Source organism: Megalobrama amblycephala, linkage group LG6, assembly GCF_018812025.1.
Source record: "Megalobrama amblycephala isolate DHTTF-2021 linkage group LG6, ASM1881202v1, whole genome shotgun sequence".
NCBI classification, from domain to species: Eukaryota; Metazoa; Chordata; class Actinopteri; order Cypriniformes; family Xenocyprididae; genus Megalobrama; species Megalobrama amblycephala.
Window position 1 is genome coordinate 30,740,113 of NC_063049.1, and position 25,137 is coordinate 30,765,249.

At 38.0% G+C, this 25,137-nt stretch overlaps 1 protein-coding gene across 2 annotated transcripts in view; it reads left to right on the top strand.

Annotated features, from left to right (window-relative positions):
• Positions 1-25,137, top strand: part of plcl1 (phospholipase C like 1) — an 82,973-nt gene that overhangs the window by 32,424 nt on the left and 25,412 nt on the right. For both annotated transcript variants that reach the window (XM_048193889.1, XM_048193888.1), the window contains exon 2: positions 23,578-24,201. In XM_048193889.1, the coding sequence (XP_048049846.1) occupies positions 23,578-24,201 (624 nt within the window). The remainder of the gene's footprint in view (positions 1-23,577; positions 24,202-25,137) is intronic.

Genomic DNA, 25,137 nt, shown 5'->3' on the forward strand with positions numbered 1-25,137 from the left:
GTAGTAACTGCTCTCTTGAGGTTTGGAACAGAGCCTTTGTTTTCAGTCGTCCTGTTGAGCTTGTTTCCTGAGGTCTTCTAGCACTTTCTCACCAAATTCACACCCTGACTGAGAACCTTATTTTCTCTCTATGTCAGACAGTCAGCTGACCTTCACACCTGAGTAGCAGGTCATGGCTGGCTGCTTACGGATTTATAGAGAAAGAGGCATTTTGGATCTTTTTTAAGGACCTTATGTTACACCGCCTCCACCGCCTACTTTTGCCATCAAACAGAAATTATCGCTGAAGCAGGTGTGTGCAATAATTTGCATGTGATATTCGGCTTCCCTGTTTCAGGAATTACATCAGTTGCATATTGATTCTCAAAACACACGCCATCCGTGTAGGCCACCGCAGGTCATCTGTTCACCGGCATGATCTTTATTATAAGTTGATAAGCATTTGAAATGGAATAAATTTGCTCTTTGTGTTTCATTTAGGCCGACCGGAGCATCTGTGCACCCGTGTGCCGTAGCCCCCATTGCCATGGTAACCATTACCCAGCAGCACTGATGAAAGCATGTCTCCTGCAGACGCCTCTGTAGGTCCTCATTACCTCACCATGTGTGTCTGCCACCGACAGGCAGAGTGTGAGTGAGAATGTCTATGTGCGTAAGAGAGAGAACGAGGTGAAAACAGAGAGAAAAAAGATTAGGAATATTTATTGCGTTTAGAAGAGCGGAAGGGGGAAAGAGGGATTTGATTACGGAGCATTATGCCTTCTTAAGCTGAGCGCAGGCATATAATTTTTTTAAATTGTATCTTGATTATTATTTCTCTTTTAAGCTATTTGTACATTTTGTTCCCATGTAATTATCATCTGATTTTATTTGGCTGAACTAATCTGTATAAAATTATTCTTGTTAGCAAAGTATGTTCGACTTTGAACAAAAATGGACAGGAACAGAAAGGGGGAGGATGCAAAGCGGTTGGTCTTTAATCATTTCTCTCAAATTACCTCTTTAATTGCCTCAGATGTCACACTGACAGACCGCCCATGGACGCCTCATGTAGCGTCTGATGGCAAAAGCTTTTCGTAACGGCAAGCTCTAATCTGATTGAAAGACCTAATACAATTTTTGAGTTGAGTTTTCATCAGCATGTTCATGTTTACAAGTGGTTGTTGGTTTGCAGGGTTCATGGCATTGAATTTGTCAGTTTAACAGTTTTGTTTTAGACACTTTAGCAAGAAATAAGATGTCCTTGAGTACATCTGTTTTTTTTTTTTTTTCTGCTTTGGTATCGGTTGTTATATCTGATTAAATCTGATTGACCTATGTCTGTCATTTATTTACTTATTTTTAGATCAAATAATTTGTCCCAATACCCTTACACCTTGTCCATTAATTAAAATGAAATAAATATAAATATTAAATGAAAAACAAAGTTAAAGTACTAAAAGTGTCAACACTTTATTTCGATAGTTCTACCACCTATAAGTAACTTGCAACTACATATGTACGTCAACTACCATTCATTAGAGTATTAGTAGACTGTCTGCTTAATATCTGCTAACACTTTATTTCGATAGTTCCCCAACAGACATTCTACTGACAATCAGTATGTTTGCATACGACTTGCATATGACTTGCGAAACCTAACCGTAACCTAACAAGTCTACTAATACTCTGAGAGTTAGTTGACATGTAGTTGCAAATTAATGAGAGTTAGTTGACATGTAGTTGCAAATTAATGAGAGTTAGTTGACATGTAGTTGCAAAGTTACTTATAGTTAGTAGAATGTCTAAAGTGGACTATCAAGATAAAAGTGTAACCAATAAATTAAGGCTAGATGTATTTAAAAAAAAAAAACAGTTATAACAATGAAAAAAGCACAACAAAATGACTTAAACTAAAATTAAAATGAAAGCTGAAAATATAAAAATAAAAGCCAATTTAAAATATAAATAAATACTATAATAGTATGTAAATAATACTAAAATAACACTGGTTTTATCCAGGAAATTACTTTAAATTCCTTTTTTTTTTTTTAAGGACAAAAACACACATGGACTACAGATAAAAAATTATGCTGTATTACTTAAAGGTGCTAAAGAGGATGTTTTGTTTTATACATTTTTGCAATATTACTTGAAACTGTCTTTACTAACTGACAAAAGACTAATTATTAGATGCACTGAAAGGAATAATATTAATATACATCATCTGTGCATGAGGTAGGGCCTTAAAAACATCAGCCAATCGTTTACGCGATCATCGCGTAAACGATTGGCCCTCTGGCTTGTCAATCACTGCCATGACGTTCCTTGTGCGAGACGTGCGCGGCTGCGCGCTCCAGTAACTTTCCACACTCTACAGGCGCTGCATACAATGTTTTTGTCAGGAGACCGGAGTAACAACTGCAGATTATGAGTTACCTGCGGTGAGTCCGACATAATGAATCCACTAACATGACAGCGAATGTCGGTGGTAAACACTCGTGTTCCAATACTCGTGCACGAGTTTTGGGAGGCGTTACCTCGAAATGAGCTGTGAAGGAGGGGGGTTGTTCTTACGCATGCGCTCATTTCAAAAACTCACTAACGGTCTTTGGTTTCTCAGTCGACGAAAAGATCCTCTTTAGCACCTTTAAAGGGTTAGTTTACCCTAAAATTACATTTCTGTCATTAATTATTCACCCTCATGTCATTCCAAACCCGTAAGACTTTCGTTCATCTTCGGAACACAAATGAAGATAAAATCGGAGAGCGTTCTGTCCCTCCATAGACTGCTATATAACTACCACTTTGATGCTTCAAAAAGTTCATAAAGAGATCATAAAACTAATCCATATTATTTGAGCGGTTTTGTCCAAATTTTCTGAAGGTACTCGATTGCTTTATATGATGTACAGATTGAACATAGGCTTTTATTCACATATAAACATTCATCAACTCACACATCAATTGTGGTAAACGGAAGCTCAAGTTTGCTTGATGATGTGCGAGAACCAATGAGGTTCATTCTCATGCGTTACGCAGAATGTTTGAGCTTCCGGAAGAGGTTTGTTCTCGTGCTCCAAGCATGTTCGGTTGAGCTTCTGTTTATATTTGCTGATCAATGTTTATATGCAAGTAAAAGCCTAAATTAAATTTTTTCATCATATAAAGCGAAATGTCTCTTCAGAAAATTTTGACTTAACCGCTCAATAAATATAGATAAGTTTCATGATCTCTTTATGAACTTTTTGAAGCATCAAATTGGTTGTGTAGCTGTCTATGGAGGGACAGAAAGCTCTCAGATTTCATCAAAAAGATCTTCATTTGCATTCCGAAGATGAACGAAAGTCTTACAGGTTTGGAATGACATGAGGGTGAGTAATTAATCACAGAATTTTCATTCTTGGGTGAACTAACCCTTTAAGTGCTCATGTTAATTAATGTGCATTGTCCTTTTTAAAATAAAATAAAAAGAATAAAGAATAACATGGAAGAGAGTTTCATCATGCACCCAATGTTTTGCGCTATGTAAGAATTCTTAGCTATAGCCACTATTTGCTCCAAATAATTCAAAATTTGTCTAATGATAAACACTGGTTTTTATGCAAGCAAAGGAAATGGAATTGATATCAGAAAGCTTTTATAGGGGTTTACTGTGGGTTATTTATGACGTCTCTGGCCTCGTGTGGTTTTATGTGCTACAGTTTGAGGTGCGAGGCAGATATTAGAGAGATACAAAAGTAAATAACACCTGTCAGATGAACTGTCTCTATGTGTGTTTCATGTGTGCTGGTCTAACACCTCTTGCATTGCTTTGAAAAAGTCTGGAGAGAACATTTTTGCATAGCCAAAGCACCGGGAGTTATTCGGCACTTTACAGTGACAATCAATCTCTTGAGCTAATCCCTAAAACTACAACAGACTCAACAAAATAAACTCAATTCCTCCTCTCAGCTCACTCATTGGCCTGTGTTCTTATTACTTTGTTTTGATACTTGTTTCATCAGTGCTGCAGAGACAATGGCTCGTTAGCCAATCATACATCCCGCGGCGACAGTTGTCATCTCGGGTCGATATGGTTACAGTGATGACCTCACGCTGTGACTGTAATCAACAGGACAAACAAGAGACGATTGGACGTTGTTATTATAAACTCGCTCAACAAGAAACCCTTCAGACTGAGTGGTTGTTACGGACTTGTCCAATTTAATGTGATTGGACTGGTCTCTTGAGGACAGAGACGAGTGTATGTCTGCATGTGTGCGTGTCTGTTTCTTGAACAGTTTCGCTGATCTGGCTGATTGGTCCAGTGGGTGTATTAGCAGGAAACTGTACGGGGGAAAGCTCCATGCTGGCTATGTGAACTGGATTAGTTCAGATCATGCTTGGTTGGACCAGTGAGATCATGTGGAAGAACATACGAGAGGGAATTACAGACACATACTGAGATACTTGTGCTCAAGATGTGACTTAGTGCACTGTGGGGATTTTGGGGATTATATATTTTGGATGTGTGTGTGTGTGTGTGTGTGTGTGAATTATTTTTTTTTTTTAAGTCAGTTTTTATTTATGGTCAATTATTTATTTATTTATTTATTTATTTATTAATTAAATTTTAATTAAATTATTATTATTATTTTTTTCATTTGAATTGAAGGTGCCAGAACGTTGTGCCCAGTTTAACCCTTGGCTGTGACCCACGGTGCGTGACACGCTGTTGACGTTTGCAGCTTTGCATGGGGCTCGTGCAGCCTGCGCCGAAGCACATGCCGTGTGCGGGTTTGTAGAGCCATCCGGGTTGCCGTAGTTTAGTTGACACAGTGTGGGAACTCGATGCAGTGTGTCTCCCTCTGCCCTGTTCCCACGTCGATCTTTGAGCGCTGCTCCCATAAACACACACCACACACTCATAGATACACATCTGGCTTTGGCCTTCAGCTAAGCATTGGGCTATTATGTGTGTGTAAAAGAGAGTTAGAGGATTTCAGAGCATGCACAGCATGTAGGCGTGAAGAGGCATATTCATATTTTGGTAGCATTACCCCCTGATCTGTTAAAAACCAGTCTTTTTAGCAAATAGCAAATAGTGTTTATTTACTCAACATGGGCTTACTGAATGCGTGTTTGTGTGTTTATTGTGGATGTTTGTTTGTGTGCACACCTTTCACGATAAGATAACAAAAAAGTACCATGGTGGGTTTTTTTTTTTTTTATTATTATATTTTTGGCCATTTTTGCTTTTATTGAATAGGACAGTCAAGGAGAGACAGGAAGTGATAGGGGAGGAGAGAGGGCCGAAGGATGTTTATGTATGTATTAGAAAGTTTATTTTCAAGATCACGAAATTATTAATGTTACGACTGTTCTCATTTTTTTTTTATATGTAAAACATTTCTCATGATTGATAAGTTTTTAAACATAGTACATGTACATCATAAACCACATTGAAATGAACGTACAGTTTTTATTAATCAGACTTCCAACGTTACTAAAACATAGTGCATAGTTCCGGGACTCGTTTACATGATTCATTATGGTTTCATGGGGGGCATAAATAAAACATTTTTATTTGGTTGTGTATTAAGTAGTTGTGCACTTTATCTGTTTACATGTGAGTTTGACTATCTGATGGCTGGTGTGTGAGAATGGAATAGTTTGTCAGCGTCTGTATATGTTTGTCTCTGACGGCCCCCCAGAGCTGTTGTCATTCATTTGTTTGTGTGTATTTGTGAGGTTGTGTGAATGACGTGAGCAGAAGAGGTCACCTCTCAGAGGAGCGAGAGGCAGAGAGAACAGGAGTGGAGGGTGGGGAAGGATGCCGTGCTCTCTCGCGTATGTTGCATAAGCAGATTACATTATGTAAGAGCTTTTTTTGCCCCAAAGGGGGGCAGACAAACGCTTTTGCTTTAGTTTATATGTTGGCTCCTTCCACCATCCTGACTTTCTGCCCCAGTGCCCCTACACACCCTCCAGTTCCCAGAATTCATCTGCATGTACGAGTGTTGGGGAGTAGCTAACTAAAAGTATAAATGCTGCTAATGTAACTACATTTTTCAGTTGCCTGTCAGTAGCTCAGCTGCTAAAAATAGTTGAGCTTCTACAGTAGAAAGCTACTTTTGCCAACAATGGCATTGTGGCGTGACAAAATGCTACATCACCGTTGAATTGTGTAAACAACTTTTTAGCTGACTGAGCTGAGTCAGTAATTGAATGTCCTAAATTGCCCTCTCTTAAATATAGCATTGGGAAGTAATTTTTTTACAAATTCATGTAATTAACAAAAATAAATAACAATTCACAGCGTCCCCATAAGGTATTTTAAATGCTGCTACTCACCATGTTTTTAGGCAGTTTTTATTCCATTTTTATTCATCTGTTTGTTTGTTTGGTTATTTATTTATTTAGTATTTTATTTATTTCTTTGACCATAATTAACTAATTCTTTCACAAGGAAATACACTGCTGTTCAAAATGTTGGGGTCGGCATATATACAGTATATAATATAAATATAAATAAATATATATATATATATATATATATATATATATATATATATATATATATATATATAGTGAACATTTTGTCCTCAAAGTTGATTTGTTCGAAGCAGGAAAAATGGCCATGAGCGTAAATGAGCGTAAGGATTTGAGCGAGTTTGACAAGGGCCAAATTGTGATGGCTACACGACTGGGTCAGAGCATCTCCAAAACTGCAGCTCTTGTGGAGTGTTCCCGGTCTGCGGTGGTCAGTATCTATCAAAAGTGATCCAAGGAAGGAACAGTGGTGAACCGGCGACAGGGTCATGGGCGGCCAAGCCTCATTGATGCGCGAGGGGAGCTCAAATTGCTCAAGAAGTTAATGCTGGTTCTGACAGAAAGGTGTCAGAATACACAGTGCATTACAGTTTGTTACGTATGGGGCTGCATAGCTGCAGGACTTAAAGGATCTGCTAACATCTTAGTGCCAGATACCACAGCACATTTTCAGGGGTCTAGTGGAGTCCATGCCTCAACGGGTCAGGGCTGTTTTGGCCGCAAAAGGGGGACCAACACAATATTAGGAAGGTGGTCATAATGTTATACAAATTGTAAACAACAAAAAAGAATGCAATAATTTACAAATCTCATAAACTTATATTTTATTCACAATAGAATATAGATAACATATCAAATGTTGAAAGTGAGACATTTTGAAATGTCATGCCCACACACATTCCAAAAAAGTTGGGACAGGTACCAATAAGAGGCTGGAAAAGTTAAATGTACATATAAGGAACAGCTGGAGGACCAATTTGCAACTTACTATGTCAACTGGCAACATGATTGGGTATAAAAAGAGCCTCTCAAAGTGGCAGTGTCTCTCAGAAGTCAAGATGGGCAGAGATCACCATACTGGATACCCGTGATCTTCGGGCCCTTAGACGGCACTGCATCACATACAGGAATGATACTGTAATGGAAATCACAACATGGGCTCAGGAATACTTCCAGAAAACATTGTCGGTGAACACAATCCACCGTGCCATTCGCCGCTGCCGGCTAAAACTCTATAGGTCAAAAAAGCCATATCTAAACATGATCCAGAAGTGCAGGCGTTTTCTCTGGGCCAAGGCTCATTTAAAATGGACTGTGGCAAAGTGGAAAACTGTTCTGTGGTCAGACGAATCAAAATTTGAAGTTCTTTTTGGAAAACTGGGACGCCATTCCATCCGGACTAAAGAGAACAAGGACAATCCAAGTTGTTATCAGCGCTCAGTTCAGAAGCCAGCATCTCTGATGGTATGGGGTTGCATGAGTGCGTGTGGCATGGGAAGCTTACACATCTGGAAAGGCACCATCAATGCTGAAAGGTATATCCAAGTTCTAGAACAACATATGCTCCTATCCAGACGTCGTCTCTTTCAGGGAAGACCTTGCATTTTCCAACATGAAAATGCCAGACCACATACTGCATCAAGACGTCGTCTCTTTCAGGGAAGACCTTGCATTTTCCAACATGACAATGCCAGACCACATACTGCATCAATTACAACATCATGGCTGCGTAGAAGAAGGATCCGGGTACTGAAATGGCCAGCCTGCAGTCCAGATCTTTCACCCATACAAAACATTTGGCGCGTCATAATAAGGAAGATGCGACAAAGAAGACCTAAGACAGTTGAGCAACTAGAAGCCTGTATTAGACAAGAATGGGACAACATTCCTTTTCCTAAACTTGAGCAACTTGTCTCCTCAGTCCCCAGATGTTTGCAGACTGTTATAAAAAGAAGAGGGGATGCCACACAGTGGTAAATATGGCCTTGTCCCAACTTTTTTGAGATGTGTTGATGCCATGAAATTTAAAATCAACTTATTTTTCCCTTAAAATTATACATTTTCTCAGTTTAATCATTTGATATGTCATCTATGTTGTATTCTGAAAAAAACATTGAAATCTGAAACTTCCACATCATTGCATTCTGTTTTTATTCACAATTTGTACAGTGTCCCAACTTTTTTGGAATCGGGCAAAGCTAAATTTCCAGCAATCATCACTACTCCTGTCTTCAGTGTCACATGATCCTTCAGAAATCATTCTAATATGCTGATTTGATTCTCAAGGAACATTTATTATTATTATAAATGTTGAAAAACAGCTGCTTAATATCTTTGTGAGAACTGTGATGCATTTTTTTCAGGATTCTTTGATGAATAGAAATTAAAAATAACAGCATTTTTTTTGTAACATTATAAATGACTTTACTGTCACTTTTTCATTTTAATGCACCCTTTCTGAATGAAAGTAATAATTAAAAAAAATCTTACTGAACCCAAACATTAGAACTGTACTGTATGTATGTATGCTTATAGCAACTTTATCACTGTCTTGTGGCTCAGGATTCTAGGCTATTATTTCAGTAGCCTTCCCATCATTGTTGTTTATGCTGCCTGTGCGTATCTAATTCTTCTCTGTGCTCTGTCAGAAAGCATAGGTTTGTGTTCCACAGCTAACTACCACTGCTCTCTGTCTTTCTCCATCTCTTCAATCCTACCTTTCGGCAGTAATGCTATTCAACATCCACTGTGGACCTAAATGCGTGGTGGTGTATGAGCAGGCTATATTGAGCAGCAGAGAGATATCTGCTTCCGTCCCACTCCTCTATACATAGCTCTAGATATTCCACCCTCATGTTCTTCAGTACTTATCCACAGAGTTTCCCTCACCTTTCACTTGCTTTGTTCCCGCTGATCGATAGAATGCATGCAGTATTGCAAACTTTGGGTGAACAATTCACAGACTTCACACAAGCACACTCTAAACTTGTGTATCTTCTTAAAGATTGTTGCATTGTGAAAATATCACAGTGTGATATTTAGGCACTCTGAAAGCTCTTCTGTTTTTATCTTCTGTAGAAGATTAGATGGATTGCTAAGTTACATGGTTGATTAACTTGTTTTTGCATTAAAGCTAATTTACTCTTTATCAGTAAGTCAAAGCAAAGATCATTGGACTCAAACAGTCAAGATTGAAAATTGTGTGTCCCAGGGTTTAATTTTTATTATTTATTTTTGTTGTTGTTGTTGTTGTTGCTACTTTTCAAGTATCTTTATGTATAGATGTCTATGTTTAGACTGTTTATATGTAAATTCTATATAAAATGTCCATCGGTTGTAGCATAATTTTGTTCCTAATACATTTTTTTTAAGTTGTGCTTGGTTACAAAGGAGACACCAGTGACAATAAAGAGCATGCCTGAGATTAAATATGAGACTTGATGTGTGAAAAAGACAAAGAAAAATAAAGGTAAATATCATTGTGAACAAATTTTTATTTTTATTTTAATATTTTTTTGTATTTTTGAGTATTTAGGTAAATAATAGTTATGAAAGTAGCAAGACAAAGAAGGCAATGTAAGCTGCTGCTGTTTATCATTGCTGTTGCTGCTGCAGTGTAATTACTGAGATTTGCTACTGCCAATACATTCACAGACATGCTGCTTTGAGCATGTAAGACATGCTGCTGCTGCACATATAACATACATGCATAACCCCCATGGCAGATCTATACTGGTGGAGCTGGGAAAGGTGGAGGGTTTCTGAAAGCACACTGCAGACTGCTATAGCAAATACTGCCACATATTTGAATGTTGAGCAACAGATCATTTGTCTGCTAATGCAACCGCAACCAATCAGCTGCACTATGAGATAAAAATATGATTGCTAACAGATTGAGTCAAGGACCTATCAGCCTGCGCCATCTAGAGTTTCATGACAGAACTTTGTATTAATATTGTGAAATATTATTTATATATATATATATATATATAACTATAATTTATATATATATAAAACTGTTTTGTATTTTATTATATTTTAAAATATAATTTATTCATGTGATGGCAAAGCAGAGTATTTAGCAGCCATTCCTTTCTCCCTTCCTTCCCAAATTAGTCTAGTGGGAATTTGAAAAGATTTTTTATGTTTATTTTGTAAAAGTCTAGAGGGCCAAAAGTGCCCATAGTCTCAGAAACATCCAGCAGTGGATTTCGCATATGTTTTGCCTTAGAATTTGTCTGATGAAATCATTGTTTGAGCTTATAGTGTATATTTTGACACACTGCCCTGTCCTTTTGCAATGTCCTGAGGATGAGTGTTTCTCTGAACCTTGCGTGCTCCGCTGACCTCTTCCCTTAGGCGATCTTTCTGCCCTCGATTTTTATCTAGATGCATGCCAAAGCTGGAAAATAATGACATCAGTCATAATCTCTGCCATTCCCCTCTCCACTCCATTTATTTTGTGCCTCTGTACATCTGCTTTTCAATCAACTTAGGGCCACTCCCCTTAGTCTTTTTTTTTTTTTTTTTGTCCCTTCTTTTTAACTTTTTTCTCCAAAGTGCTTTTTTATAAAATTCGACGTGAATGATAGACCAATATTTCAATAACATGACAACTCATCAGTAATTATCAATCTTTTTTCAAACCTCTTTGACTTTTTTCTGCAGAACATAAAAGAAGATGATAATTTTGAAAAATGCCTGGGTTTTTCTTTTGTCTGTACAATGCTATTTTGGAACCCATTGACTTTCAAAACATTCTTCAGCATCTTGTCCTGTGTTCCACTGATGAAATGAAATGTTTGGAACAACATGAGGGTGAGTTAATGAAGATATCATTTTAATTTAAAAATACATGGCTCCACTGGAAGCACAGTTTACCATCGTTGAGTCATGCTGTTAGCATTTAACCCCCTCAGATGTCAACCCAGCTCAGCTGAGGCCCACGGTGGTCTTTAGGTGCCCTCCCTTTGTGCCACCCCATTCCTGCTGGCACCCAGCCATTCACACACAGCTGCCAGCGGACAGACGTTTCCAAACACATGGGCAAAAAGAAATACACAGAGTGTACCCAGCTAAAGTACACATTGACTTTCACACTCAGACCTGTGATGGCACAATGTTTTGATGCACAGTATGTATGCCACTGTATTAACACAATCAACAGTAGCTATTTGCATAATACACTTAATACACTCAACAGCCTTCTATCTGTAGCTATGGCCCCACTCCCCCTCCACTGGGCTTCATGTATTATGCCTTTTCCAAGGCCATCTCCTCTTTCTTTTGGCAAGATTTGCTCTCCAGACCTCTCCCTCTTCCAATCTCTACATCTCTTTCATGTTGCTTTAGTCCTTTGTGACTGCCTTTTCCCCTCTGGACTGTTTATTGCTCAGTGTTATTATTTCCCCTTTGTTTACGAATAAGCAAAAGATCAATTATGATGCCTGAGAGCTCTCTATCCCGTAGGAAATACTGTGCTCATTGGGGACCAGCCTCCTTTATTGAATGACCTTTCTGTGTGGCTTTCAAGTTGCATTTTAAGTGTCCTTCTTGCACATCTAATTCTCTTTCTCTTTTATCTGCTTCTCTCTTGTGGTCTTTCCTTTCTTCACTTTAGCTTATGGTTGGCTTGAGGATTAATATAAGAGGTTTTTAAGCTTCATGACTTCATGCTAATTTTGCATAGTTAGCTTGATAATGTGTTTGTTTGTGTTTTCTTTCTATTTCTCCTCGTCCTCAGGAAAAATGGGGATAAAGATTTTTTTGTACATGCAGTATGACTATGTGAATCATTTTACTTGATTGACAGCCCCAAAATGTTACCAAAATTTTTTTTTTTTTTTTTTTTCAAATAAAATCCATAAAAGAATTCTAAAAAATGCATAATGTTTGCTTTAACATTTTCAACACTGATAGTAAAAGCAAATAAGCATATTAGAACAATTTCTGAATGGTCATGCCACATTCTAAAATATATTAAAATAGAAAAGTTATTTTCAACATTACTGTTTTTATTGTATTTTTGATCAAATAAATGCAGCTTTGGAGAGACTTTCAAAAACATATGGTTGTCAAATGTCAACATCCCACTTTTTTTTTTTTTAATCATCTGAGGTAGTTTTATTATTATAGAGGAGATATTTTAAAGACATCTACCCAGTACAGGTTTAAAGGTTTTCATAGATTATGAAAGTTGTATTTTGAATGTTCAGGGCTGTTTTGAGGTTCTGGTATTGAGTCTGTGAGGTACAAGATCCATTTGAGGTGTCCAGTGGCCTGGCTGAATATTATTAAAGGGACAGAGGTAAAGAGATGTCTTGCAACAAACAAAAGAAGGTACAGCCTTGAGGGAAAACACCACCTGGTTAAATCACTTTACACCTCCACAAGTTCATACAGGTCAATTTATAGATCACTGCTGTTGTTTGTTTTGTGTTATGATATTGTTTTCTCTTCAGTAGTGTGGGTGGCTTTCAAAAAGTAACAAAAAGAACAGACTGGTTGAAAAATAAATTGGGATAACTTAAAATAGAGCTCCTTGGGAAGTGGGAAAATCAGTTTTGACGAGAAATTTGAGAGATACAAAAAAACAAAACAAAAAAAAAGGTGAAGTATTGGTCCAATCATGGAGAGGTATTATAAAGGTAGAATAGTTGAAATTATAACTAAACACATTGAAAAATTGATTTCATGTACCAAAACGATATTGACGTATATTATATGAGAACCACAGTGAAAAAATAAAATAATGATAAAAAAAAAAGAGAGTGAAAGAGTTCATGAAGGATTTTATCTTTGTGTTGACTAGAAAATGATTAGGAGTAAACAACCTCTGCTTTTCATACATGTACTTTAAATTGCTGCTTGTTATGGATGGAGCCTGGAGTGTGTCACATTTAGATTTCCATGAGCAAATATGCCCCCCCCCCCCCCCCCAAACTTCACCTCTCTCTCCATCTGCCTCTCTCACACTTTTTTTTTTTTTTTTTTTTTGTACCTTTCACCATACGTCACACTCATAGCCATGGTGCGCAGCTGAATTCATAGATCCAAGTGTGTTACTTATGCATGAGTAAGTGCCAGCCAGACAGTTAATTCTCTCCCCCACCTCTCATTCCCATCCCCTAACTTCTCTTTTGCACTTGCTTGTTTGGCATGCTGTGATGGCCCGCATCCCCTCACTTGCACTTTCAACAGAGATAAGATTGCTTCCAGGCAAGTGTTTCATTTTGTGCACATTTGAAGGGGGGAAGAAAAACAAATCAAACAGGAAATAGGTGTTACCACATTTGGGTGTAAGTTGATTTACGCAGTCAAATGGATTGCACAGTATTGTGTATAATTCTTATTTATGATGATGACACATTCCCGCTTACAAGTATGGTAAAAGGGTCCCTTGTGAACTACTTCAGAACTTATTTTCTGCCAATAAATTAGAAAAAATAAAATGAATTACATGGTATATGTAAATGTATAGGTGTAGTATGTATATGTATATTACATTTTTTCTGATTAAGAATTATATGTATATGTACACATTGTACATGTATATTTAAATCATTTATGTATATATGCATTTTTTCTTAAAGTATGGGTGATTGGGGAAAAATAATGAAAAATGAGTTGGTTATTGTTTTGGAAGACAATCAATCAATCAATCAATCAATCAATCAATCAATCAATCAATCAATCAATCAATCAATCAATCAATCAATCAATCAATCAATCAATCAATCAATCAATCAATCAGTCAGTCAATCAGTTGGGAAGTGGCAGACCTGGAAGCCTTGCATATTCAGTTTACTAATGGACGCACCCGCTCTTAAATTGAAAATAAGGTGGATAACTACACAACTGGTGTAAATCTCCTTCCGTGGGTTGATCAGTTCTCCAGACTTGGCCTAGCCTCTTTCCCCATGTCTGCTGTAATTAACCCAAGGGATTGGGAAAAGCTTTGCTAATTAACAGCCTGGAACAGCTCCTCCGGGTTTGAGGCACTCAGAGCACTGCTTCTTAGTCACTGAACCGCATCCCAACAAGAAATCTGACAGTCCTTGACCTTGGGCCAATCGGTCCACTAATACAGCAGCTGCTTAGGTTTGTGCACTTAAACTTGAATGAACATTTTCAGCCCAGGTGATTGTGAATTTATTCTGGAAGGCATTTTCTTCCAAGGTTATGCAGGAGAAAATGCAGTCATTACTTATGCATTATCCAGTTGCATGGTTTTCACCTTGAGTTGCTAGGCAGCAGAGCTTATTCTTTTTGTACCGCTAAACATTTTATGTAACGGTAGCTGTCTTGCCTTGAATTGTTTAACTGAAGATTTTTCTGATGGGTGCTTTAACTTTTGCCATACAGTCAATTATTAACATTTCCTAGTTCTCTGTCTAAATCCATGGGGGTGAATAATAAAAGATGTATGAACTTGCTTGTACTCTTCCGTCAGCCCTACTGTGTTGCCTGTGTGCATCTAGAGTTTTGCCTCTCCTGTTTTACTGCATGGAAAACTATTCAGATGTGCTGGAAATTTAGAGAGCATGAATCTCTTGGCAGACCCCTGTGCCAGCTTGGAATGGAGCAGCAGTGTTAATAAGGAATGACAGACCCTTTTGTAAGTCTGCTTTCAGCCCTCACTTGCTCTGGGTGAAGACTCTCAGGAAGGTCTGGACATGTCTTTGAGGCTCTTTGAAGTAGGATACAGGGGGATACAGCAAGTTCGATGGTTTGAAGGGTGAACAAATTCTTTCAAACTAGGTATATATATCAGTTGGACATGGGCGTACAAAACGAACAAATTATCCTAGATCAAACATGATATTTTTTTTAAGCGGTAGTTCAAAAATGAATCTTTCATCATTTACTCACTGTTTGTCGTTCTAAACCTGTATGATTTTTTTTAAAATACAGTTTAAATGTTTTGTCTAAACAATAAAAGTCAGCGTGGTTCAGATTAGGACAACATCGGACCACATCAACTTTCATTGCACAGACAAAACAGTTCAACATACTTCAAAAGATCTTCTTTTGTATTTTGCGGAAGAAAGAAGGCATACATGTTTGGAATGACAAGACAACAATGTTCTATAAATAGTTACATTTATTATTATAATCATTATGATTAATAATCAATTTAAAGAATAAATCTGCCAAGTAACATCTTCATTACATTAACTGTAAGTTGCAAAGAAACATAAATTAGGCACTTTAATAGGTGTCTTTAAAATGTGGCTCAACCAATCAGAATTTATAGGTGGTTTTGTAATTGAAAATTCTGCATAAACAACAGAAGTGTGATTTACCAGTCTAACAGAAGGAAGACACTGGGCCAAATTTTTTATTACTATTAATCATATAACTAAGCGACAGATGAATGCACCAAAATACTGTAGTTTGATTGGATCTCAGACTTTTTTGCCTATTTAATGTTTAGTTACATATTATTATTTACATTTAGCTAACTAACTAGTTGTATGTCTTTCTCTCTTCGGTCTAAGAAAGTGTGATTGCTGAGGAGGCTTTTTAGGAAACAAATAGTGCCTGAAAATCATTCTTGGCAGACGTGCGAGTATGTATCTGAGCTTTTCTCTGCTTCAAGGTCCATTCAAGGTAGCTTTAAAGACTGCCTGAGGACTGATTGTTTTCAGAATGGAACCTGTAAAGCGGTGTAGGCTGATGAATGTGTAGGCTATGTAGGCCGTGGAAAACTGTGATAAGAGGAGGCTGATTGTGGAAATGGTCTGCAATTACTTCAAGTGCTTTACTCTTTATCGTGTGAGACCAGCCGTGCTTTGCAATCACGCCTATCGACGTGAGCTGCTTTTCTCTACTTCCAGAGATTCTAGTTGGCTAGCAGAAAACCCATCTGCTGGATAGATAATAAAATAAAGCAATTTGGATAATAAAACCAGGAAATTACTGTATTGAAACTAGATTTGTCTCTAAGTAGATATTGCAAGGCCAATAGAGATCATTGAAGCATTGAATGAAGAATAAAACAATTCATAATTCAAATTATTGAATGCCAGTCTCTTACGGTTTAACATTATCTTCTACATATAGTTACCTGTGCTTTTACACCCAGAAAATTTCATGTTTATGACACAGATTAGATTAGGGCAATTATGCATCTAGGTAGGATGTAATAAAACTATTTCTTAATTCCAGGACAGACAGGTATAACAGAAGGTTCAGTGAGTGTAATCATATTAAAGTCCTGTTTAAGTTTTACATCGTGCATTTAATTATAAAGCAATTTCCTAGTGATGAGTTGAAGCATTGAAATCTCCATAGCTGCCAGTTGTTATTAGGCATGAGTTATTCACATTGTACTGGAAGATTTTTCTTTCACACTCTGCTATGCTTTATTAAATTACGTCTCAATATTACTACAAAAAGTGAAGGGTAGCTACTCGTTTAATTTAATATAGTCTTTACGCACAACCTTCCCTACCATCCTCTATATTTTTGCTCCTGGGAAGAACAGGTGTTTGATAATCTCTTTTTTGCTGTACTCATATTTGCTTTAACAACACATTTCATCCTTCAAGCTGTTTATAGACAAGCTCAATGTCAGGAGATCAGCTCTGCCTCACATTTCTACTTGACATAATTCTATTTTGACCCACACATCAGCATTTTCAATTAGTTGGACAGTAGGATTGACGGCTTGCTAAACTCATTGTCGGTTAATCTATGAGCGTTCCCCTCTAACCCTACTAAATCACTCTCTCCATCCGGCACGGATTACCCCTCAGGTCTCAAGGGGTGGGAGCAGCACGGCTGCACTAATCTACTGCTTTCTCAGAGCTGGGATCATTAGCTGGATTGGAGTTCTGTTCTGTGGCTTGCCTGGAGCTGGAGTAGATTACGGGCAGCACCAGGTGTTGTCCCAGCTGATGAAGTCAGTGGTACGGGGCGGTAATTTGGGGTGGGGTTAGTGGACTGTGTTGTGAGTGGGTTAATAAGCTGATGAATGGATATGCTGTGTGATTAAAGGGATAGTTCACCTATAAAAACAAAATTCATCATTTACTCACCATCATGTTGTTTCTTGTCTCATCACAGTCAGTTATATCAATCACGTAAATACATATTTTCAATTTAAAACTTACTGGAAGTTACTGTCAGTCGTTTAACATTTCTGTCGCAAAACAGTTGATGTGTTAAATTCGCTATTTACATCTTACCTCACTCTTTTTCAACATTAAACTGGCAGTTGTCATGGAAATTCTCAATACAAATATGACTTCACCACTGACAATTTAAACAACTCCTAGTTGTTAATATAATACTACAGTATCTCTAGGTAATTCCCTGAATTCCTGAATACTTACAATACAATACAATACTTCCCTGAAGTATGGTGACGGCGTCCCGTCAAGAAGCTACTATCACTACCTCAATCACACTTGGCTGTTACTTTTGTTGTCTTTTGAGTGTAGGATCTTCTATTTAGCTTCGCAGCATATACCTGACACGACTTCCAAGTTGCTCTTTGTAGAAATGAAGTTTTATTTACAGCCGGGAGGTCACTCGTCAACAACAGAGTGAGTCTCAATGAATAGAAAGATACATGCACATTTAAGTCTTACAGTTGAGTAAAAATCAGTGTCTTCATCACTGTGATTAGTTCTTGTGATTGGTTTGTAATCATCTAAGCTAATCATGTGACTGGTCTTTGACCTGAGCATCCTTAAGGCCTTTGCACACTGAGTCCGAAATTTTCGCATGCGTTTTTTCGTATTCGCAATCCTAAAAATTCGTCACGCACAGAGACCTTGCACACTGAGTCCGATGCGTATTAATGAATGCGTACTAATGAATGCGAAAAAATCGCAAAACAAATTGCAAAACAATACAAAATGAAGTCTTTAAGCAGTGAGCACGATTAGTTGTCTCCTCTCTTCTTAAAAAGAGAAAAAGAAATAGGAAATATTGGGTCCATTCAATCCCGAGATTGCATAGAGAGAAAGGAGAATTCACCTCATCAAGGAGCTGTGGGATTAGCCGAGCGTTTCAAAGTTTACTTCAGGATGTCAGTGGCTCTGTTTGATGCTTTACTACTGGCACAATCTGTCTTTATATTCGGTCTCTTTGTATTCCTCACGTTGTTTGTCATTCAGTGCTGCTGTTTTGTGCTGTAGACGACGTGGATCAACTTGTCAGATGGCATTCTGGATTTTTGCGTTCGCGTACGGTGGCTCTGAATTGTCAAAACGTTACTCAAAATGCGTGCCACGGATGCGAAAAACGCAGAAAATCTAACCTGATCCGAATAATTTTTTGACGGACGAAAGTTTCGGAGGCAGTGTGCAAACGCGATTGACATAATGTGAGGTCGAATTTATTTTTTAACGTGCAAAAGTTTCGCATGCGAATTTCGGACTCAGTGTGCAATGACCTTAAACCCTGCAATTTGATTGGCCATCTCAATAATTTTGACATTGCCGGGTGGGGGAAATTTGGCCATTTCTAATTATTGTCTCCTTCAATGTATATGGTGGTTACGGTCCTGCACCACGACATCATTTATTTAATCAAAAATACAATACAACAGTAATATTGTGAAATATATTATTGCATTTTTTTCCCCTATTTTAATACATGTAATTTATTCTTGTGATGGCAAAACTAAATTTTCAGCAGCCATTACTCCAGTCAGTGGCACCTGCAGCCATGCGGCTGTACGCACTGTGCGTACCTTGAGAGGGTGCTAATTAATGCCTTTTTTATTTTTTACATAATTTTTAAAAATCTATCTGTGTACACTCATGACATATTAAGAGAGCAAGAGAGAATGAAAATAAATAAAGGTGTCCGTTTGTGTGTTGTAAAAATGTGTGTATGTGCATGCATGGGTGGGCGTGGGGATATGGGTGAAAACAAATCTAATTGGCTAGTTTAGTTTTGTCATTTTTTTCCACACATGAAAAATTATGTTACAGATAGTTAATGTTTAAAAACAGGCTAAAAAACGAGTAAACGTTCTCTAAAACAGCTAAATTTGACTGAAACATTTGCAAAAATGCCTAAAACTATTGAGTAGGGATGGAGAAATGAAGCCTATTAAATCTTTGAAGCTTTTCTCTAAATGTTTCGGGAAAGGTTAGCATCAAGAGTGTCGAAAACAGCGCCATCTTATGGCAGGTAAAATGTACGGCACCCATAAACTTGAGTGCGCAATTCCGTTGTTTTATCCATTAAGCACAAACAAAAGTCTGACAACGCTAAATGTGTTTATTTCAGTAATATAATTCACATATTAAAGTTTGGCAATAGATGAAATGGATCAACAAAAACAATAATTAGGCCTCTAATACTAATGCATACTGAGTTGTTTGAGGCAAGTAAATACTGTTTATATGACAGAACATATGATGATGTAGTATAGGCTACAGGCTTATATATATTCAAAATGTTTAGTAAATAGACTTGAACTTCCATATGGTCTAGGTTCAAACATTCTGACACGCAAAGTGAAGTTTCACTTGACTGGAAAAAATGCGAGGATCATTTCTCTGAAAACAATACCCACATTTTGGGACAAAGCTGCTCGGAGACAATGTAAAAAACATAACAAAACAAAAAATTCAAGAAGCATTAAACACATCAGAGTGCAGTTACATCAGATTTTCTAAGTGGTGAACATGAAAGAGACAGTCGATCACTAGATTTGTACAGCATTAGATCATTCCCACCAACTCACTGATTCCAGTCTTACATGCTGATCTGGAGTTTTGAATAAAATTATTAATTTCTTTAAAAAGAATAGGACTGACTCCAAACTTTTGAATGGTAGTCTTACTACCATAAATAGAAAAAAATCTTGACATCAGTCACCCATCCTTAAGATACGTTGTTCTTGCGTTTGACAATTTTTGTAAATGAAATCTTGCAATTTTTGAATTCACTCTGTTGTCTTTCTTTCAGTCTAGAATGTTTGTATTGGATTTAAGCAGGTGACAGTAGTAAACACTGTGCTGTGTGAAAAAGAGAGTATAGCCTCAGGCAGCAGTGGAAAGGTTCAGTGAGGACTCGGTAGTAGTGAAGGCTGATGCCATTGTGGGTTTTAGCTGCCAAATCACTGATGAGCTTAAAAATGCCCCTTAAAGGCCAGGGACTCGACTGTTATTAAAACCAGTCAGCTCTGGTAGGAATAGACCAAGGGTTATTCATAAAGTCTGAGCCGTCACCAGTGTCCATAAGGACACATTTTAGTTCTTATTATTTTTTTCCCTTGTCACTCTTCATTTTCTCCTCTGTCCTCAGTTTCTCTGTCACCCAACCTCCAATTATCTCCTCCTTTCTAGTGCTTGTGTTCCCTTTCCATTCTCCTCCTCTTTTCCTTGATTAAGTGGAGATGGGAGCACATCTAAATTTAACCACACTTCATCACCTAGCCCCCCCTTGCTGTATCTGATACTCTTATCCCTCTCAGACTGATGGAGGGAAACTGCTTATAATGTTGGTGTAATTTTATATTGTGGAAACAGTATTTTACCTACTACCTACTTTTTCCAGCAGTGTTTTTTGTGCACTCCTCCCTCCATCTCATTAACTCTCTCTTTTTTCTGCCACCCTTGCTGTGTGCCTCACCCTTTTATTTCGTATTCCTCAGCTGTTCTTCTATCACTCACTCGTTTACATTCCTTTTCATTCTGTCATTATCACCAGCAGACCCTATATACTTTGGTTGGAAAAGACAAAAAAAAAAGAAAAAAAAATCTATGTTTTAAAAAAAAAATCAACAACAAAAAAACAAAATGAATTGTGCTTAGGGGGATTAAGTCTGATAGATGCCCTTTTAGGCCAGAACGATACATTAAAAGCTTTGCAGACTTGTCGTCATGGTTTCCTGGAGGACCCTGATGGGTAGGTGCCATGGATGGATGGACAGATGAGCGACCTGCTTTTTTTTTGCCCTTGGGAATCTAAACCACTAAAACTGCATTTTAGTCTTGCATGGTCATGGCTGCTAACCTGCGCGACTCTACTGCTTGGCTCACCCTGATTGCTTCAGCTCTGCTATCACCAAGTCTGCTCAAACACCTGCTGACCTGGATTCACAGCGGCAGGCTGTCGGCTCGTCAGGCCGGTTCTGATCCAGAAGCATGGCAGCTTCGAGGAATGGAGTCTGCCAGCTGCATAAAAAAAAACAGACAAACTAAGACAAATGAACATGTCAGAGTGCTCAGTGGCTGCTCACTGTACTCTCTGACCTGACCTGATCCTCTGCTTCTCTGGTCTGAATGTCAAAAAGGTTTTGTTCAGTGGAAGAACTCCAGAATTGTGGCGTTTTTTTTTAAAGGTCCGGGGGTGCTTGTTTTATCTTTGACTCAAAAAGAATATGAATTGTGATAATAAAGAAGCAGAAATTTTAGCACGTTAATGTGAAACTACAGTGTAAGAAAATAATCTGTACAAAAATAAATAATGTCCTGTCAGAAAATTACCTGTATGTTTACAGACATTTTCTTCAACCCTGAAACATAACAGAATGAAATGCATATTTCAAAATACAGGAAAAACATTTGTGAAAATACAATACAGAAAATGTTAACACTTTATTTTACAGTGTCCTCATTAAACGTTACATGTAGTTACTGTAGTAATAACTGTAAATTATGCATAATTACATGCAACTATCCCTAAACCGAACCACAATCCTAAACCTAACCCTATAGTAATTACATGTAGTTAATTATTATTACACAGTACTTAAATGCGTAAATACACTGTAACACGGACACCTTAAAATAAAGTGTAACCCAGAAAATTCCTTCAAATTAACACAGTATTTTTATATTCTATTTTATTTGTATTTTTATTAAGTAGATAAGCAAAATGCCATTCGTTCTTCCTTGTGAAATACATGATGCCATGTGTTGTGGGTGTTTGTCAGGGTGTTGCCTATATGTTCTGGCTGAATGTTGCTGGTCATTTCTAGTTGGTTGCTAGGGTTTTGGGGGTGGTTACTAGGTAGTTGCTTACTGGCCCAAGTCAAAAGAGCTTACTTCTCAAGTTTACATAATATTCTGGTCCCTAGTAGACGGATATGGTTGTCTTTTGGAATTTTTTTTCTGCCAATTTTATTGTCCACCAGGTAAAAATTATATGTCTGATTGATTTAAAAAGTAATAGTTATGACACACAAAGAAACTGAAGACATTCCAGTGGGACCATTCATGTCTTGATTGTATTAAGCCATCTTTGAAATTTGGTATGCCTGAGGTTCATTAGCTTCTGCATGAGTACTCCCTGCATCTCTGTTATGAGAGCCAGTCTGATTAGTGCCAAATGGCTTGGGGTGGAAATCCCAGATTACACATTCTAACTACTGCAATGACATAATGTGTTTCCATTAGGAGCCTTTGTTGTAGATTCAATTTTAGGTATTAGGACAAATATAGGTCAGTGCTGCAAGCACACATTTTTAAACCAGCAACACCCCCAGCCCCAGCCCCAGCCCCAGCAAACGTAAACTTTTTATCTCCTTTCCTTTTAGGTCAGGTGACACTTCCACCACTTTTTCAACTCTAAAATGAGTTTCATTAACATTTCATCACTCTGAACCTTTGGGGTGAAATTCTTGATCATGAATAACTGTTTTTCAAATGTAATAGGCATGGCTGAATTGCTACTCAAGCTTTTTCAGCATGTTACCAAATCATTGTGTTTGTATCATTGTATATAATTCAGTAAAACTTGAATATTTCCAAGGCATTTTGTATCATTATGAAGGCCAAGATTTTAAGTTTGCTATATAAAAAGAAATTTGGATTCTTAAATGGTAGCACATACATGGACAGCAGCAATTTAAAATGAATACAAAAATTAGAATAACAGAGGGGAAACAAACAGGGATATTTTAGCATCTGACAATGACAATACACTGTCCAGTGCTGCTGGTCAGTGATGTAATGTAGGATGTGGTTGGTTTATTCTGAATAGGACATAGTTCATAGCACCATTAATTTCCCTTGGATGACATGAAGCTCCATTAATGTCCAAATTGTGCCACAGAGATTATGTGAAAAAATAATTTAATTCTAAATCATGTACATAAAACATATAACATTTGTTTGGACTTAAACCTAGAGACATATGCTTGAACACAAAGAGCTTTTTATGATGAATGAGATAATTTCCATCTTGGTTTGTTGTAAGAGGGCCAAGTCTCCATGCTTTACTAGAACAACTCTATGTAGAATGACATAGAGGTTTTCTTCATTTGTGATTTACATTGTGATTAAAGTTTTTCTCTTTTTTTTCCCCAAGGACCCTTCAGTGGCCAAGGTCAGTGGTGGGAGGAAGAAAACGGTTTCCTTTAGCAGTATGCCATCAGAAAAGAAGGTGAGCAGTGCTGCAGATTGCCTTGCTTTCATGCAGGGTGGCTGCGAGCTAAAGAAGGTACGACCCAACTCACGCATCTACTCGCGATTCTACACTTTGGACACGGAGCTGTCCTGCCTTCGTTGGGAACCCTCCAAGAAAGATGGTGACCGAGCCCGACTCGACATCTCTGCCATTCGTGAGGTCCGAACAGGGAAAAGCACAGAGACCTTCCTCCATAACGGCCCATCGGATCACCTGGCTGAAGAAGCAGCCTTCTCCATCATTCATGGTGACGAGTATCAGTCTCTGGACCTGGTTGCTCTCTCTGCCGATGTGGCTAATATCTGGGTGACAGGGTTGCGGTACCTATTGTCTCACCCTGGTGCCATTGGAGGAGGGATTGGAGGGGATGGAGGGGTGGGAGAGGCCAGTATTGGAAGCAAGATGAGGCGGAACTGGTTAGCGGCAGAGTTTGCTCTGGTTGATGAGGATGGACACGGAATTGTCTCTGAAGATACGGCAGTGGCCACCATCTGTAAACTCTGCCCTGGCATTAAGGAAGCAAAGGTAACACATTCTCTTATTTCTCAGTTTTAAACCACAAAATCTTGCATTTCATGGCTAAATGGGCTCAGAAAAAGCCAAACAATACTAAATATGTGACTCTCTAAATTGAAAGCAATTAGAAATACATATACTGCAGCAGTTTTTATGTAGGACCCATCAAATAAGAATCATACCACTGTCCTAGTGCAGTGAGAGATGAAAAAACAAGCACTGAGAGAGCCATAAATGTGAACAATATGATTAGTGTAGAATTTAGATGGCTCTTCCAGAGCTCCTCTCTCTGTATTACAGCTTAGCTTGACTTCTTAGTCAACCCTGCTGTGGCACACAGCAATTGTTGGGTTTTGAATTTGGCAGTAGATTCATATGTATGTTTGTGTGTGGAATGGACAGCTGGGGACAGGAGGAAGACAGATCGAACCCACAGGGCCAAGTCTCCAAGTATTTGTGACAGCGGGTGTGAGGCATCTGCTTCATGTGTCTAGAGAGACAAGTAAAGGCAAAAAGGGCAAGCAAACAGGGCAATGAGGAGATGACTGGATAGGAATAACTTGCTTTGCTTGTGGCTGTGTCCTACTCTTGAAAAATGCTGGACACAATATAGGCCCTGTGAAGAGCTGCTGTTCCTGAATTTGTATGACTTATGACATTTTGTCTCTCAAGATTCAAATCACCATTTGCTGTAAGCTGCTTGTTTGATTTGCTTCTTGTCTTTGTAATAGTTTTAGACTGTGATTGCTCATTAAGTTTCAGAGTTCTATTCAAGAAAGAACCTCACCCTCCAGCATTTATTATTCACGTAACAAAACCTGAAAAGTGATGAGACAGGCTTACATCATAAACAGATGATAATTACAGTAGACTGCAGAACTCTCAAGGCCTTGGTCATCAGTAACCATCTTTCACTTGACTGTAGTCCTTGTGCTATTTTGTTTA